This window comes from Podarcis filfolensis, assembly GCF_964270895.1.
Source record: "Podarcis filfolensis genome assembly, chromosome: 15".
NCBI classification, from domain to species: Eukaryota; Metazoa; Chordata; class Lepidosauria; order Squamata; family Lacertidae; genus Podarcis; species Podarcis filfolensis.
The window spans coordinates 24,256,860-24,272,174 of record NC_139618.1 but is presented as its reverse complement, the minus strand read 5'-3'; the positions used below and the strand labels follow the sequence as shown (position 1 = coordinate 24,272,174).

The 15,315-nt window shown below is 45.6% G+C and overlaps 1 protein-coding gene across 3 annotated transcripts in view; it reads right to left on the bottom strand.

The window, feature by feature from the left end:
* Positions 1–15,315, bottom strand: part of MFRP (membrane frizzled-related protein) — a 28,380-nt gene that overhangs the window by 10,758 nt on the left and 2,307 nt on the right. Inside the window, exons 2-8 of one of the 3 annotated variants that reach the window (XM_083588629.1) lie at positions 7,492–7,642; positions 5,434–5,565; positions 4,101–4,265; positions 3,340–3,568; positions 3,013–3,143; positions 2,247–2,372; positions 621–697 (exon numbers count right to left, since the gene is read on the bottom strand). In XM_083588629.1, coding sequence (XP_083444755.1) covers positions 621–697; positions 2,247–2,372; positions 3,013–3,143; positions 3,340–3,568; positions 4,101–4,265; positions 5,434–5,565; positions 7,492–7,642 — 1,011 coding nt within the window. The remainder of the gene's footprint in view (positions 1–620; positions 698–2,246; positions 2,373–3,012; positions 3,144–3,339; positions 3,569–4,100; positions 4,266–5,433; positions 5,566–7,491; positions 7,643–15,315) is intronic. The other 2 variants (XM_083588630.1, XM_083588631.1) reach the window with 2 other exon arrangements.

The window sequence follows — 15,315 nt, the reverse complement described above, 5'->3', positions numbered from 1 at the left end:
GACAAATTTAGGTTTTGGAACTTTGCTACATTTTGAACTTGTGTGCAAACGTCGTTCCAGCCCAAGGGCTGGGCAGAGATTCTTTTACATGTGACTCTTCCCCTCTCAGCAATGCAATAAGCCTCTAACAATACAGAGGTGGAGAATCTTAACATTCCCATGCAAGCATTCATCCAGGAGCTACATTCTGCCACTAGGGTGGGCCAAAGCTTTTAATGTTTGATGCATTACGGTGTTTTGATATTTTGTTGGAAGCCGCCCAGAGTGGCTGGGGAAGCCCAGCCAAATGGGCAGGGTATAAATAATAAATTATTATTCTATTATTATTATAAAGCCACATTTACACATCCATCCCACTCACATGCCCACATTTATTATTAGAGGATTGCAGGGTCTGAACTACCATGCGTGCTCTACTGAAAATTTCTCAAAAGTCCCACAGTTGCAGCGGCTTTCCAAGAACTAACACTGACTGCTTCAGATTCTGCCACTTATTAGGGCATTGCATTGCTGCAAGGTAAAAGCATCACTGCCCAGCTCTGTTGGGTGCATGCAAGGTAGTGTGGGGCAAGATGCGTCTCCCTGCTCTGGTCCACAATACATCTCAAGTCGCCACTCACCTGCAGATGTGGGTATGGCTGTGGGTAATTTGGGGAGAATAATTGCCCTTCCATGCTGGTGAGGGTCCCTCCACAACCTGTAAGGAAACACACACATACTGTGGTGATGGATGGGCTTGCATTATTGGCACCAGAGAGAAGGATATCCAAGTGATTTTTCCCTCTGCGCTCTCTCTCTCTCTCTCTCCTTTCTCTTTTCCTATTGTACTTTCCTTCTCACAATGAGAGGCAAATTCTTTGCAACTCCCATAGCTATTTCAGATGAAAAACAGGACAGCGGTCCTACACTCTTAATAGTTGTGCAGAGCGATACTGCTGAACTAATAATAATAATAATAATAATAATAATAATAATAATAATAATTTATTTATACCCTGCCCATCTGGCTGAGTCTCCCCAGCCACTCTGAGAGGCTCCCAGTCAAGTGTTAAAAACAATACAGCATTAAATATTAAAAACTTCCCTAAACAGGGCTGTCTTCAGATGTCTTTTAAAGATAGGATAGCTGCTTATTTCCTTCACATCTGAAGGGAGGGCATTCCACAGGGTGGGTCTGGTTCCCTGTAACCTCACTTCTCGCAATGAGGGAACCGCCAGAAGGCCCTCGGCGCTGGATCTCAGTGTCTGGGCTGAATGATGGGGGTGGAGACGCTCCTTCAGGTATACAGGGCCGAGGCAGTTTAGGGCTTTAAAGGTCAGCACCAACACTTTGAATTGTGCTCAGAGACATACTGGGAGCCAATGCAGATCTCTCAGGACCGGTGTTATGTGGTCCCGGCGGCCACTCCCAGTCACCAGCCTAGCTGCCGCATTCTGGATTAATTGCAGTTTCCGGGTCACCTTCAAAGGTAGCCCCACACAGAGCGCATTGCAGTAGTCCAAGCAGGAGATAACTCCTCGTTTCCAGCATGTCCACTCAGATTCCAGTAACAGATTTGGGAACCTGGCCAAACCACTTGACATAGAAGCCCCCTCCCCAAATCTATTTTGAAACAGACAGTGCTAAGCCCACCCCCCTCCTGTGTCTGAACTATTATTTTAGAGCAGTATCATATCACTTTAAACAGCCATCATGCCTTCCCCAAGATAATCCCGAGAACTGTAGTATGGTAAGAGTGATGAGAGTTAACCAACCCCCTATTTCCCTCGCAGAGCTACAATTTCCAGAGTGGTTTAACAGTCAATCACTCTTCTGAAGGAACTCTGGAAATGGTAGCTCTGAGAGGGTTAGAATTAGTTGGGCTGCCTCCCTCTCAGCAATGGAAACAGTGGGGTAGATACAGCGCCCCCTCTTGTACTTCCGCTGCCTGAGGCGGCTGCTTCACCTTGTGTCATGGTTGGGCCGGCTCTGGTCGGAGATTAGCCCTGGGGACAATCCCATGCATTTACTTGAGAGGTGCAAATTAGGTCAGCTCCAGTAAAAAACATGGACCAGAATAAAGAGAAATTCTGGATGTTCTTAACTGCTCCACCCATAGAAAGGGAAGCTCACAATTTGGTTTGGAGCTCATTTCTCCAGTATTGGCATTTGCCTCCCCTTTGCAATGCCTTCCCACCAATAATTCTTCTGCCACTGCCCCACAGCAACATTGGGGGTCAGCTGCGCTGGCTGTTGCAGACTGTACCTTTGTGCTTTGTGCTACAGTTGGCTTCATCTCTCTTGTCATGGCAGTCGTGATAACCATCACACACGTAGGCCGAGTGGAGGCAGAGCCCCTGGTCACAGAGAAACTCATCCCAGGAACAGTTCTCTGGAACAGACAAACACCCCTGGAGGACAAGAAGCTAAGGATTCCAACTGGCTTGAGACTTGTTTTGGAACTGGTCAAAAGCGCCATGGCTTCTCCAATCTCCTTGAAATGAATGAACCTAACTTAGGTTAGGTTCATCACACTGAAATGAACAAACCTAATTTAGTCTTCTCCACTAGCTTCAATGGGTCTAGGTAAAGGGACCCCTGACCATTAGGTCCAGTCGTGGCCGACTCTGGGGTTGTGGTGCTCATCTCGCTTTATCAGCCAAGGGAGCCGGCGTACAGCTTCCGGGTCGTGTGGCCAGCATGACTAAGCCGCTTCTGGCGAACCAGAGCAATGCACGGAAACACTGTTTACCTTCCTGCAGGAGCGGTACCTATTTATCTACTTGCACTTGACGTGCTTTCGAACTGCTAGGTTGGCAGGAGCAGGGACCGAGCAACGGGAGCTCACCCTGTCGTGGGGATTCGAACCACGACCTTCTGATCAATGGGTCTAGCAACCAAGTAATAATACATTCCCCAAATCACCAGCACTACCCAGTACTTGGAATAAAACGTTTGGAAGGATCTCTTTCAACCCCCTAAGAGAATTGCTCTCTGCCCCCGCCACCTCCACACCACCTGGATTCACTTACTTTCACTGGGCAGAACGGCCCGATACCAGGCAGTGAAGCCCGAGGGAGCAATGTTGTCATCTGAGACAAAGATGACCTGAAGCTGGCTGGAGTTGGTGTTGATCGTTGCCGGTGCCACGGAGCCACAGTACCTGCAAAAGCCACCTGTTTAAAAAAGGGAGCCAAGGGGAAAATAGCTAGCTCTTTCCCATGGCCCCCTGGGAGGGAAAAGGGGCGGGAATGGTCAGAGGATATATCCTGCCCTTCCTCCCAAAGGACAGAGCAGCAAAACAGTGCACTTAAAAATAAAGTCAATTTGAAATAAACAATAGGATGATGGCACTTTACCTGGTACTCCCATCCCACAACGAGGAAGCGTCCTGCTCCTTGAATATCTCCAGCCGGTCGTACAGGCATGAGGCAGAACTCTCAATGTCTAGCTCCTCCACCTTCAGCTGGATCGCCATCCCTGCCGTCACCCGGATGTGCCACTTGCACAAGATGTTTGGGGGGTAGGGGGCTGGGTAGTTGGGGGAGCTGAAGGTGCCCTTGGGGCCAAGCAGGATCCCTCCACATACTGTACGTGGGGAAAACAACAACAACAACGATGACACTGTTAAGTTGTGGGTGAACATATCAGACGACACAGCGGTTCTTCAAACAGCTCTTGTTTATTCACAGACCCAGAACAGAACTGACCTGAAGGGTTCAGCCAGCCTGCTTATATAGAGCTCCACTACAACGCAACAGTAACAACCTTCTGTATCTATCCAATCACTGAACGTCACTTTCAATTCCTTATTTGCATATGTGGACCTGAGTGAAAACTATCTACAGTATCCCCCTGCTGGCCCAGGGTGAGAACTTCAGTACACAACAGACATGTCGAGTGGATTTACAGCAGGAATGGGTAATCCTTTGCAGGCTGAGGGCCACATTCTCTTCTGGGCAACTTTCCAGGGGCCACTTGTCAGGGGTCGGTAACAGAGTCTCAACTCTGTGGCTGTCCATTGTACCAAATGGAAAGCAGGCACCCCCCCCACAATGGGTAAGGCTCATGCTTATAAAGGCGGGCGGGGAAACAACTCTGACACCAGCTGTCTACTCACGAGGTGCTGGCGTTGTGGTAACAGGCGACTCTCCTCCCAGGGACAGCGTCCCTGTGGGCTGGGGGCTTGGCGAGGTCCTGGTGATGGGAGTTGAGGTAGCGGTGATGGTGTGGGCATGAGAAGCCCCGAGCGAGGGTTTGATGGGATGGTGGGACTTCAGCTCTGCTGCCATAGAAAGAGAATTTACAAGGGATGAGAAGAGCTGCAATGGGAAATGAGGTTTGCCTCTCCACCCTCAAGCAGAGTTAGGAAGCTGCTTTATTCAGAACCAGACCTTTGGCCCATCTACAGTGGACCAAATGTACATTCAAGGCACATCCAACATGCATTTGAAGCACATTGCTTCCCCTCCAAAGAACCCAGGGAACCATGGTTTGTTAAAGATGCTGAGAACTGCAGCTCTGTAAGGGGGGAAACTACACTTCACTGGGGGGCGGGGAGCAGTGTGAGTCATTATATCCCTGTCCAATCACTGAGGGCTTCATGAGAGCCACCATGGCCCAGCCTGTGCTATAAATTTAAAGTGGTATTATGCCACTTGGAACAACCATGGCGTCCCCTAGATAATCTTGGGAACTGTGGTTTGTTATGGGTGCTGAGAGTCGGACAAGAGACCCACAACATGGCTCAGACACACAGCTTATATCCAATGTTGTGGGCCTACTTTTATGAACCTCCTTTCCAGCTGAGCTCAGAGAGGCCCCCCTCCCCGTTGAATCTACAGTGCTTACTGAAGACTTCCTTAAAAACCCCAGAAGGCATTTTAACTGAATTTCATAGTTGTTGTTTTTTTTAATTTTAATTTTTTATTGGAAATTTTATTTACAACATAATATAAACCCCCCACCCCCCAATACAGAAATCCACCCTCATAAAACGTGAGCGTAACATACAATAAGCATAACATACAACAATACAACCAACCAAATAAAAGACTTCCTTTATCCTGTATCTGGCTATTTAAGTTATAATTATTCATAAACAGCTTATAAGAAGTAAATAAGGAGGCCAGATACTGAATTTCATAGTTTTAAATGATTTTCATCTTGCACTGAGTTCTTGTACACGACTACTGCAACTAAACAGGATGTAAATTGCGAAGACGAATGCACTAACTAACTAACTAACTAACTAACTAACTAAATATAGAAAACATCTGGAGGGCACCTTGTTGACTATCCCTGCTTCTATTAGATCTTCCAGCTCTGCCGTAAAAGGTGGTGGTGGGGGTTGGTTGGTTGATGAGGGCAGAAAGAAGTACTTTTTGGGGAAAGCAGGAGGGGCCCACCCCCTCTGGAGGAATTCTGGACAGGTCTTGGTGCCTGGAACTTACGGGAGGCGATGATGATGCCCACCAATAAGGCCAGGAGGAGGAGAAGCACCGTGCTGAGAATGGCCACGCAGAGCCAGGAGAACTTGCAGTCTGGCTTGAACTTCCTGCTTGCCATGTCCCGGACCTGTTGGGCTGCAGGCACAGGAGTGGAGAGTCACAGTCATGGCACAGAAACCTCCCAGCATCCTCCCCTGTACCACCACCACACTACCCTGCAACAGGAACATAGGAAGTTGCCTCAGACAAGTGAAGCTATTTGGCCATCTAGCTAGCTTGTTTGTTTGTTTGTTTGTTTATTTTCATTGCATCCACCAGATGACATTGCATCCACCAGATGTCAAACAGAAAAATAACTACCAAACTTTTAGAAGATATCTGAAGGCAGCCCTGTTTAGGGAAGCTTTTAATGTTTAATAGGTTATTGTATTTTAGTGTTTTGTTGGAAGCTGCCCAGAGTGGCTGGGGAAACCCAGCCAGATGGGCGGGGTATAAATAATGAATTATTATTATATTATTATTACTATGAATGCAATGCACCCAAGGCAGTTTGCAGTTTTAAAAAGTGGTAAGATGCTAAATGGTAGTGGTGGGTGAGGAGCAGGCAACAGTTCTGACTGGATCAGTCCCTGATGTTACCTATGACTGCATCCTGCACGCGCTTCTTCTGTAGCTTTTTGCTGCCATCTGCCTTATTGCAGGGCAGATTTGAGGCTAAACCATACGCGGAACGAGTCTGCCCCTGCGGCTTGATGGAGGTAGAAACTGTCTTCCATGCCTTGTTACGCTGCCGTTTCTATGAGGATAAACACTCGGTATATATTAGCCCTGCTATGCAAAAATCTCCAAATGAATCTGAACTTCAATGTCTAAATCCCTGGTAGAGGACAAGGATCCTGAGATCACATTACGGGTAGCCAAATTCTGTGTGTTTTCCATAAAACTTAGGGGACAAGCTGTACTATCATAATGATTAAGGCCTTAAATGATAATTTTAGGTTATATTTTAGTGATGAAGTTTTAATTTATATATTTTTTAACTGTTGCTATATCTGTATTGTCCCTGTTATACCTAATTGCAAATTCAAATGTATCCCTATCATGTTTTATGACTTCCTTGATATTGTATGTGGGCTGGAACTTGTCTGTGACCGAAATAATAAATTCATTCTTCTGTAGCTTAGCAGCACTGCTTGCTACTCTTGGTTGGCAGTTTCTCCATCACCGACTGTCTCCTGGGAATCTCCCTAGGCACCCCTCCTTGTCCTCAGGCTACATCCTTCATTGTCCCTGCCTTGCACCCTCCTCAAGTGTTTCTGTCTGGCTGGAATGTGTCCTTGAACTCTGAAGGTGATTCTTGCTTGCTTTGATGTTGGAGGATGTAAAGGTAAAGGTAAAGATAAAGGGAACCCTGACCATTAGGTCCAGTCATGACCGACTCTGGGGTTGCGCGCTCATCTCGCTCTATAGGCCGAGGGAGCCAGCGTTCAGCTTCCGGGTCATGTGGCCAGCATGACTAAGCCACTTCTGGCGAACCAGAGCAGCACACGGAAACACCGTTTACCTTCCTGCCGGATCGGTACCTATTTATCTACTTGCACATGACGTGCTTTCGAACTGCTAGGTTGGCAGGAGCAGGGACCGAGCAACGGGAGCTCACCCCGCCACGGGGATTCAAACCGCTGACCTTCTGATCGGCAAGTCCTAGGCTCTGTGGTTTAACCCACAGCGCCACCCGCGTCCCACGTAGGATGTAGAGGATTGCTAATCTACAGCACAAAGGTAAAATTCACACCTGAGCCTCTAGCCCTTCCAGCTATTAGCATGTAGCCCCTGAAAGTTTGCCGAGAAGGGACTGTGCCCCCTTCCCCGGTTGAAAAAAATAATCCTCTACCCCTGGCCTATGGCTCAAAAGGCTCCCCAAACACCTTTGCCCTGAAAGGATTCCCCCACTGGACTACTTGTTCTTTTTCACTCATGCTAACACCCTCAAACACAAATCTGCCTAGTGGGGCCCTGCCAATGTCTTCACCCGCTCCCTCCTTCCCCAGTTGGTGATACCAAAGCCGTTGGCGGAGAGTTTGGTGCTGTTTCTGTTCTCAACATCTGGCTGACTCTGGGCTGGTGCCTCGCCGTCCTCCTCAAACACGGGGTTGGAGAATTCTGTTAGCAAGAACCGCGGCAAAGGTGGAGCCAGGGGGCTGGCATTTTCCTGGGGGAAACCAAGCACCAGTGAGATGTACATATATATTGCTGCAAGCCACACCCCAATCTGCAAGCGGAGGGAGAGAAAAGGATGACGTCCTTCCTTCTTGCCTTCTTCTAAGATCCCAATAATGATCAGATGCCCCCATCTAATTTTTTAAAAACAAACAAACACCTGCACAGTTAAAAGCAAAGACAAAGACATCATCTCCAACTTGGCCCTCAATTGCTTTTCTTCTACCTGCATTCACCTAAGACACCTCTAGTAGTGAGCAGTAGAGCAAAGAAGAACAATAAGATGATTTTGTGAGGCCTAGATTACACAGCGCCTTACCTAGGAACATAGAAAGATGCCTTTACTATTGAGTGAGACCACTGGCCCATTGAATTCAGTCTACTGTGAGTGGCAGTGCCTCTCTGCTGTTTCATGCAGGTGTTTTTTCCAGTCCTACCTGGAGGCATTGAGGATGGCATCTAAGACCTTTTGCATGCTCTACCACTGAGCTGCCGCAGGGGATGGGCCCCCCTCATCTTCACTATGCCAGCTTCTTTAACATGGTATAGAAGAAGAAGAGTTTGGATTTGATATCCCACTTTATCACTACTCGAAGGAGTCTCAAAGCGGCTAACAATCTCCTTTCTCCTCCTCCCCCACAACAAACACTCTGTGAGGTGAGTGGGGCTGAGAGACTTCAGAGAAGTGCGACTGGCCCAAGGTCACCCAGCAGCTGCATGTGGAGAAGCAGAGACACGAACCCAGTTCACCAGATTACGAGTCCACTGCTCTTAACCACTACGCCACACTGGCTCTCATAGTCCAAGGGTGAGCTGACTTATATGATCCAGGTGCTTCAAGGCTGTGTTTGTGGTGGGGCTTAATACTGTAAACCAGCCTTTCTCAACCTGTGGGTACCCACATGTTGTTGAACTACAACTCTCATCACCCCTAGTTAGCAAGGCCAGAGCTCAGGGATGATGGGAGTTGTAGTCCAACAACATCTGGGGACCCACAGGTTGAGAACCACTGCAACACAGTTCATGCAGGTATCACAAACAGGATGTTGACAACAGGTTTTTCCACTTATCAGATCTCCCCCGGAGAGGGTAAATCTGGATTAAATTGGGGCCAGAATAGAGGCTGACATTTTGATGCCATATGTGTTGTGCAGGTACTGCAAAAATAAAAATAAAATAAAAATGGCATAGGTGAGGAGCATCTTTTCCATAATAAACACCTGTCTGAAAGGCCCTCTATACTGTTTTGGCTCTAGAATCCAGCTATATGCCTGCATACTTAAAACACACACTTCTCCCTTTCCCAAGAATTTTGGGGAAAGCAGTTTTTAAGGCTATTGGGTGGCAGACAGATGCATATGCTCTGCCACTGTCATATTAATATGCCTGTCTTAATTTCTGTTCAATCAGTTCAGATCCTCTGCTGCAGCCCTCTCGTTGCATTATAAGTGGCCCCTCATTGGTAATAAAAGTCTTTGTCCTTCGACCAATCAGTCTCTGTGGTGCTGGACTTCCATCCAAACCTTGTGAAGGTTATTTCCGGTGGTCCAGGATAGCTAGATTTGCATCAGCCCCTGCTTTTCTGGCTTTGGTCAAAATTATCTTAGCTATTTTGATCGCTGATTCAGCTTTCACCTTGCTCTGGGCATAGGCAGGTGAAGATGTCAGATGATCAAATTCCCACTGCTTTTGGAATGCCCTGAAACGTTCCAAGACAAACTGGGGTCCATTCCCAAAAATCTTTGGACTCAACATCCATAGGTCTTGGCATCATCCAGATTGCTTCTACTTTTGCTGGGTCCACTTTCTGACCCTCTGCTGTCAACAGGTGGCCAATAAAAGGCTCTTCCTTTAGTCCTAACCTGACTTTATCAGGGTTTGGTTTCATATTTCTATCTCTGCACCTCTCCAAAAAACATGCTTAACATTTTTGTCATGATTTTTTGTTGCCGCCTTTCCACTATCTCCTTATCCCACAATTAGTATGTCATCAGCAATTATTTTCAGGCTCCTGATTCAGTCGACACAGAAAGAGTTCAGGGGCGAAGTTGATGCCCATTGGCATTCACAGCCAATGATATATGCCAAAAGAAGTTGCCAAAGTGGTCAGATAGCTTGACTCTGTGTCAAGCTCTACGCGCCAGAATCCATTTTTTACATCAAACACCAATAAAACCTTGGCTCGGGATAGGTCACATACTGCAGCATCAATGGCTGGTGGCGGGTAATGGCTGTGATTTAGGGGTCTGTTCAAAGGTTTAGGATTGATACAAATGCACAGCTTTCTTGAGGGTTTCCAGATAATAACTAGGGTGCTGACCCATGCATTATGTACATCAAATTGAGGCTACTCCTCCATGGTCACCATCTGGGTGGGTGCTATGGCTTAGGATGGGTGGGGAAGCCAGCGTCTACTGAGGCTGGGTCCTGGGTGCAGCTGGCTTTTACAGCCAGGGAATAGGCTAGAGGGAATAAGTTTCCCCTCTGGTCCACTCCACCGCACCATGCCCCTGGACTCACCTACGATTGGCTGCAACTGGGGGCAAGCCCCAGCATCCAACACAGCCAGTGGAGGAGGAAGTGACGTCCTCTCCTGGCCACGCTGAAGTCAGAAAAGAGCACCAGACACTGCCACGGTTGTGCTGGACTGCAGCCACTGCTCTTCTCCAGCTGTCATTAAGTGGTCCTTATGCTTGTCTTTACTCTCTTGGGGTCCATGATCACTGCAGACGGTGACAGCAGCCGTGAGATTAAAAGACGCCTGCTTCTTGGGAGAAAAGCAATGACAAACCTAGACAGCATCTTAAAAAGTAGAGACATCGCCTTGCCAACAAAGGTCCGTATAGTAAAAGCAATGGTTTTCCCAGTAGTGATGTATGGAAGTGAAAGCTGGACCATAAAGAAGGCTGATCGCCGAAGAATTGATGCTTTTGAATTCTGGTGCTGGAGGAGACTCTTCAGAGTCCCATGGACTGCAAGAAGATCAAACCTCTCCATTCTAAAGGAAATCAGCCTTGAGGGCTCACTGGAAGGACAGATCGTGAAGCTGAGGCTCCAATACTTTGGCCACCTCATGAGAAGAGAAGACTCCCTGGAAAAGACCCTGATGTTGGGAAAGATGGAGGGCACAAGGAGAAGGGGACGACAGAGGACGAGATGGTTGGACAGTGTTCTTGAAGCTACCAGCATGAGTTTGACCAAACTGCGGGAGGCAGTGGAAGACAGAAGTGCCTGGCGTGCTCTGGTCCATGGGGTCATGAAGAGTCGGACACGACTATATGACTAAACAACCACAACAACAAATGCTTGTCTTCCTCTCTCTCCAAGGCAAGATCCAGATAGAATTCAAACTGTTCTCTCCAGCGCCTCCATGCCTGGGCTAGATTAAATGCAGTGAAATTCAGTGGTGTTGGGGGTTTCAGGCCTCTCTTCATGATCTAAAAATCCTTGTTTCCCCCCCTGTTTATTTTCTTTGCTGCTTCAACTGGGTTCTACTTCTAAACCACTGCCATCATGTTTCAATTGGCGTTGATTATCGTTAAGGATCAGGCAGGAGTATTACAACACAAAGAACTTTATTTAAATAAGCTTTCTTTAATTCCAAACTCTCTCTGAGCCTCCTGCTCAATGCTGAATCACTGTCTCACCGAGTTTCTTGCCCCTACTGCTGTCCTAATCCTCTTAATTATTTCCACGTACATTGATAATGACAGCAGTAGAAGACCCTGGTTGGATCACACCAAAGCCCAGCTAGTCCAAGGTCTTTGGTGAGAATCCTGGCATTAGGCAGCCATTGGCCACTGTTTGACTTCAGCTGATGTAGTAGACAGAATGTCAAACTCAGATCAGGGCAGACCTGGGTTCGAATTCTTACTCCGCTATGTATCGTACTGGCAGCATATCCTTGTTTATGTGTCCTTGGGGTTCAGGCCCACTGAGTTCAATGGGACTTGCTCCCAGGAAATTTGCACTTGTACTTAGGCTTGCAACCTGGGTGACTTTGGGATGGTTATTCCTACTTCATAGGGTTGTTGTGCTGCTAAAACAGGGCAAAGGGAGAAAACAGACACCCTTGATCTCTATGGAGGAAAGGCAGAGCAATTTTGTTTTTTAAAAAATGTAACTAAGAGTAAAGCAGCTGTAAATACTTAAACAAAAATGCGGCTGTGAGCATTTTTCCGTGTCTGATGCAAAACCAAAATATAGCTCAGAATTTCCCTCCCGAAGTTTGGAATCTCTGGTTACAAAGCAAGCCAGTCTGGCCTTGTGAATAGAATACAGTGGTACCTCGGGTTACATATGCTTCAGGTTACATACGCTTCAGGTTACAGACTCCGCTAACCTAGAAATAGTACCTCGGGTTAAGAACTTTGCTTCAGGATGAGAACAGAAATCGTGCTCCGGCGGCACAGCAGCAGCAGCAGCAGCAGGAAGCCCCATTAGCTAAAGTGGTGCTTCAGGTTAAGAACAGTTTCAGGTTAAGAATGGACCTCCGGAACAAATTAAGTACTTAACCCGAGGTACCACTGTACAGTTGGAGTGTGTTGATACTAAACTGCACCTCCATCTCACTTGCTCTTCTTTGCTGGCAGATGCTCTTCAAACTGAGGGATTGTGGCTTTCATCAGGGAAGGAACGCACTGGATCCCTTCCTGCATACTTTCACAATGTGATAATTGGGTTTATTTTGGGGAATCAGAATGAGAGCAAGCAAGCGCTTTTACATAAGCCTAGCCCATGAGGAATAATAATGTTGCTATATCAGCTATATCCACAGGCACAATCCCCTCCAACCAGTAACAGCACTTGTACATCAGATTTCTGAGTTGTTCAAAGAACTAAGCCTCCATGATCTCAGTGGTCCTTACAACCGCTTTGCAAGGAGGGTCAGTATTGGCACAATCATGTCACAGGTCGGGGGGGGGGGGCTGAGGCTGGGAAACCATGAACGGAGGTATAAACTAGGCTCTTTCCAGTCCACTTTTAGGAGCTATGCTAGTCTGGCATATGCTAGTGTGTACACCAGCCTACTTGTGTGCATAATAGGAATGGGTGATTCTGTCAATTTAATCTTATCTTGGTTTCTCATTTATCCAATTTTAAATTCAGCTCTTCACATTTCCACATCAGTTGGCAATATATATATATATATATATATATATATATATATATATATATATAGAAAAGTCCTTATGAAAGTTAATCAGCATTTCAGTGCAAATTTCTTCTAATATATAAATTTTTGCATGCAGTTTTGCTTAATATACACATTTATGCAGAACAATCTTAAAACAATGCATTTTTGTATGTTAATTTCATAAATATATGCATTTCTATGCACACTTTACTCCAATATATGTCTTTTTGTATGCATTACTTGGCTGGAGAACTGCACTGTCAACCTAGCAGTTCGAAAGCACGTCAAAGTGCAAGTAGATAAATAGGTACTGCTCCGGCGGGAAAGTAAACGACGTTTCCGTGCGCTGCTCTGGTTCGCCAGAAGCGGCTTAGTCATGCTGGCCACATGACCCGGAAGCTGTATGCCGGCTCCCCCGGCCAATAAAGCGAGATGAGTGCTGCAACCCCAGAGTCGGCCACGACTGGACCTAATGGTCAGGGGTCCCTTTACCTTTACCTACAAATTTCAAAGGATGACTGTGTTTCAGTTGTGCATTAGGCAGGTTTGTTTTAAATGCAAACTGAATCAAATTTATCCCTATCCCTAAGTATAATGCAATGAGTAATGTCCTCGCTCCAATAAATTGTTATGATCCCACTGAATTCCAATTTAAACTCCCTTTAAATTGCCTACCCCATAACTCCTGAGAATGCATAATTAGGAAATTTATTTGTTAATTAATTCACAATATCTATATACTGCTTGATTGTAACCAATCCTCAAAACAGTTTACAAAAAAACACTAAAATTATCAGAGAAAAGAAGTCAAAAACAACTACTTAAAATATCCAAACAATAATTAAAATCAAGTTACGAGCTACAAACCAGATTAAAGCATGTGCCAACATTCTATGCATCTGGACAGGCTTGCTTAAACAAAAAATGGTTTTAGTAGGTTCCCAAAGGCATACAGTGAAGGCGCCTGCCTGATGTCAATAGGGAGGGAGTTCCAAAGTGTGGGCGCTGCCCCAATAGAAGACTGATTTCTTAATCAATGCAGAATGAGCATTACAAGGCACCTGTAACAGAACCAGTTACGCAGATCGAAGTGTTCAAGTAAACTGATTCCAAGCTGTTAAGGTGAGTCATAAGAGCATAGGAGTCCCTGTTGGACCAGACCAACGGCCTGTCTAGTCCAAAATGTTTTCTGGAGTGTCCAACCAGATATTTCTGGGAAGCCCAGTGTGGGAAGGCTGAGTGGGAAAGCAGAACCCCCTTCCTGCTATTATTTCCCAGCAACTGGTGCACAGTCTTCCAAATATCTTTAACCTATTTCCTCTAATATTTCACAGACCTAAATAGGGATGTACTTGTTAACTTCCCAATTCACTTGCAGCTAGACCATTTTGTACCCTGGACTTACTGGTTTCATGCCCCTCACCCTTTAGATCAGAGTTCCCCAAACTTGGGTTTCCAAAAAAGTGAAATATTTGGGTATAAACATGACAGCTAAGAATGTGAACCTATTTAAAGACAATTATGAAAAAACTTGGACAGAAGTGAAAAAAGATTTGGAGATTTGGTCAAATTTAAAGCTTTCCTTGTTAGGTCGAATCGCAGTTATAAAAATGAATGTATTGCCAAGAATGTTGTTTTTGTTTCAAGCATTGCAAATAATGGAAAAAATGGACTGTTTCAAGAAGTGGCAAAAAGATATATCTAAATTTGTCTGGCAGGGCAAGAGGCCCAGAATTAAATTTAAGATATTAACGGACTCAAAGGAAAGAGGGGGGTTTGCCCTGCCAGACTTTAAACTCTACTATGAAGCGGCAGCTTTCTGCTGGCTGAAAGAATGGCTACTTCTTGAAAACACAGACATTTTGGATCTGGAAGGTTTTAATAACATTTTTGGGTGGCATGCATATTTGTGGTATGACAAGGTTAAAGCACACAAAAGTTTTAAAAACCATATTGTCAGAAAAGCACTATTAAATGTTTGGATTAGATATAAAGATCTGCTGGAAAATAAAACTCCAAGGTGGTTGTCGCCAATGGAAGCTAAGGCAGTTAAAAAGTTAAATATGGAGTCGAAGTGGCCAAGATACTGGGAAATTTTGGAAAAGGAAGGGGACAAATTGAGATTGCAGAGTTTTGAGAAATTAAAAGGGAAGGTGAGAGATTGGCTGCATTATCATCAAATAAATGAAGCGTTTAAATTGGACAGTAAAATTGGCTTCCAGGTGGAAAAATCAAAATTGGAGACAGAATTGTTAGAACCCAGTACTAAGAATTTGTCAAAAATGTACAACTTGCTGCTGAAATGGAATACACAAGACGAAACGGTTAAATCAGCTATGATTAAATGGGCTCAGGACATTGGTCATAATATTTTGTTTGCTGATTGGGAAAAGTTGTGGACCACCGGGATGAAATTTACGGCATGTAATGCTCTAAGAGAAAACATTATGAAAATGATATATAGGTGGTACACAACCCCAGTCAAACTTGCAAAGATTTACCACTTGCCTGATAATAAATGTTGGAAA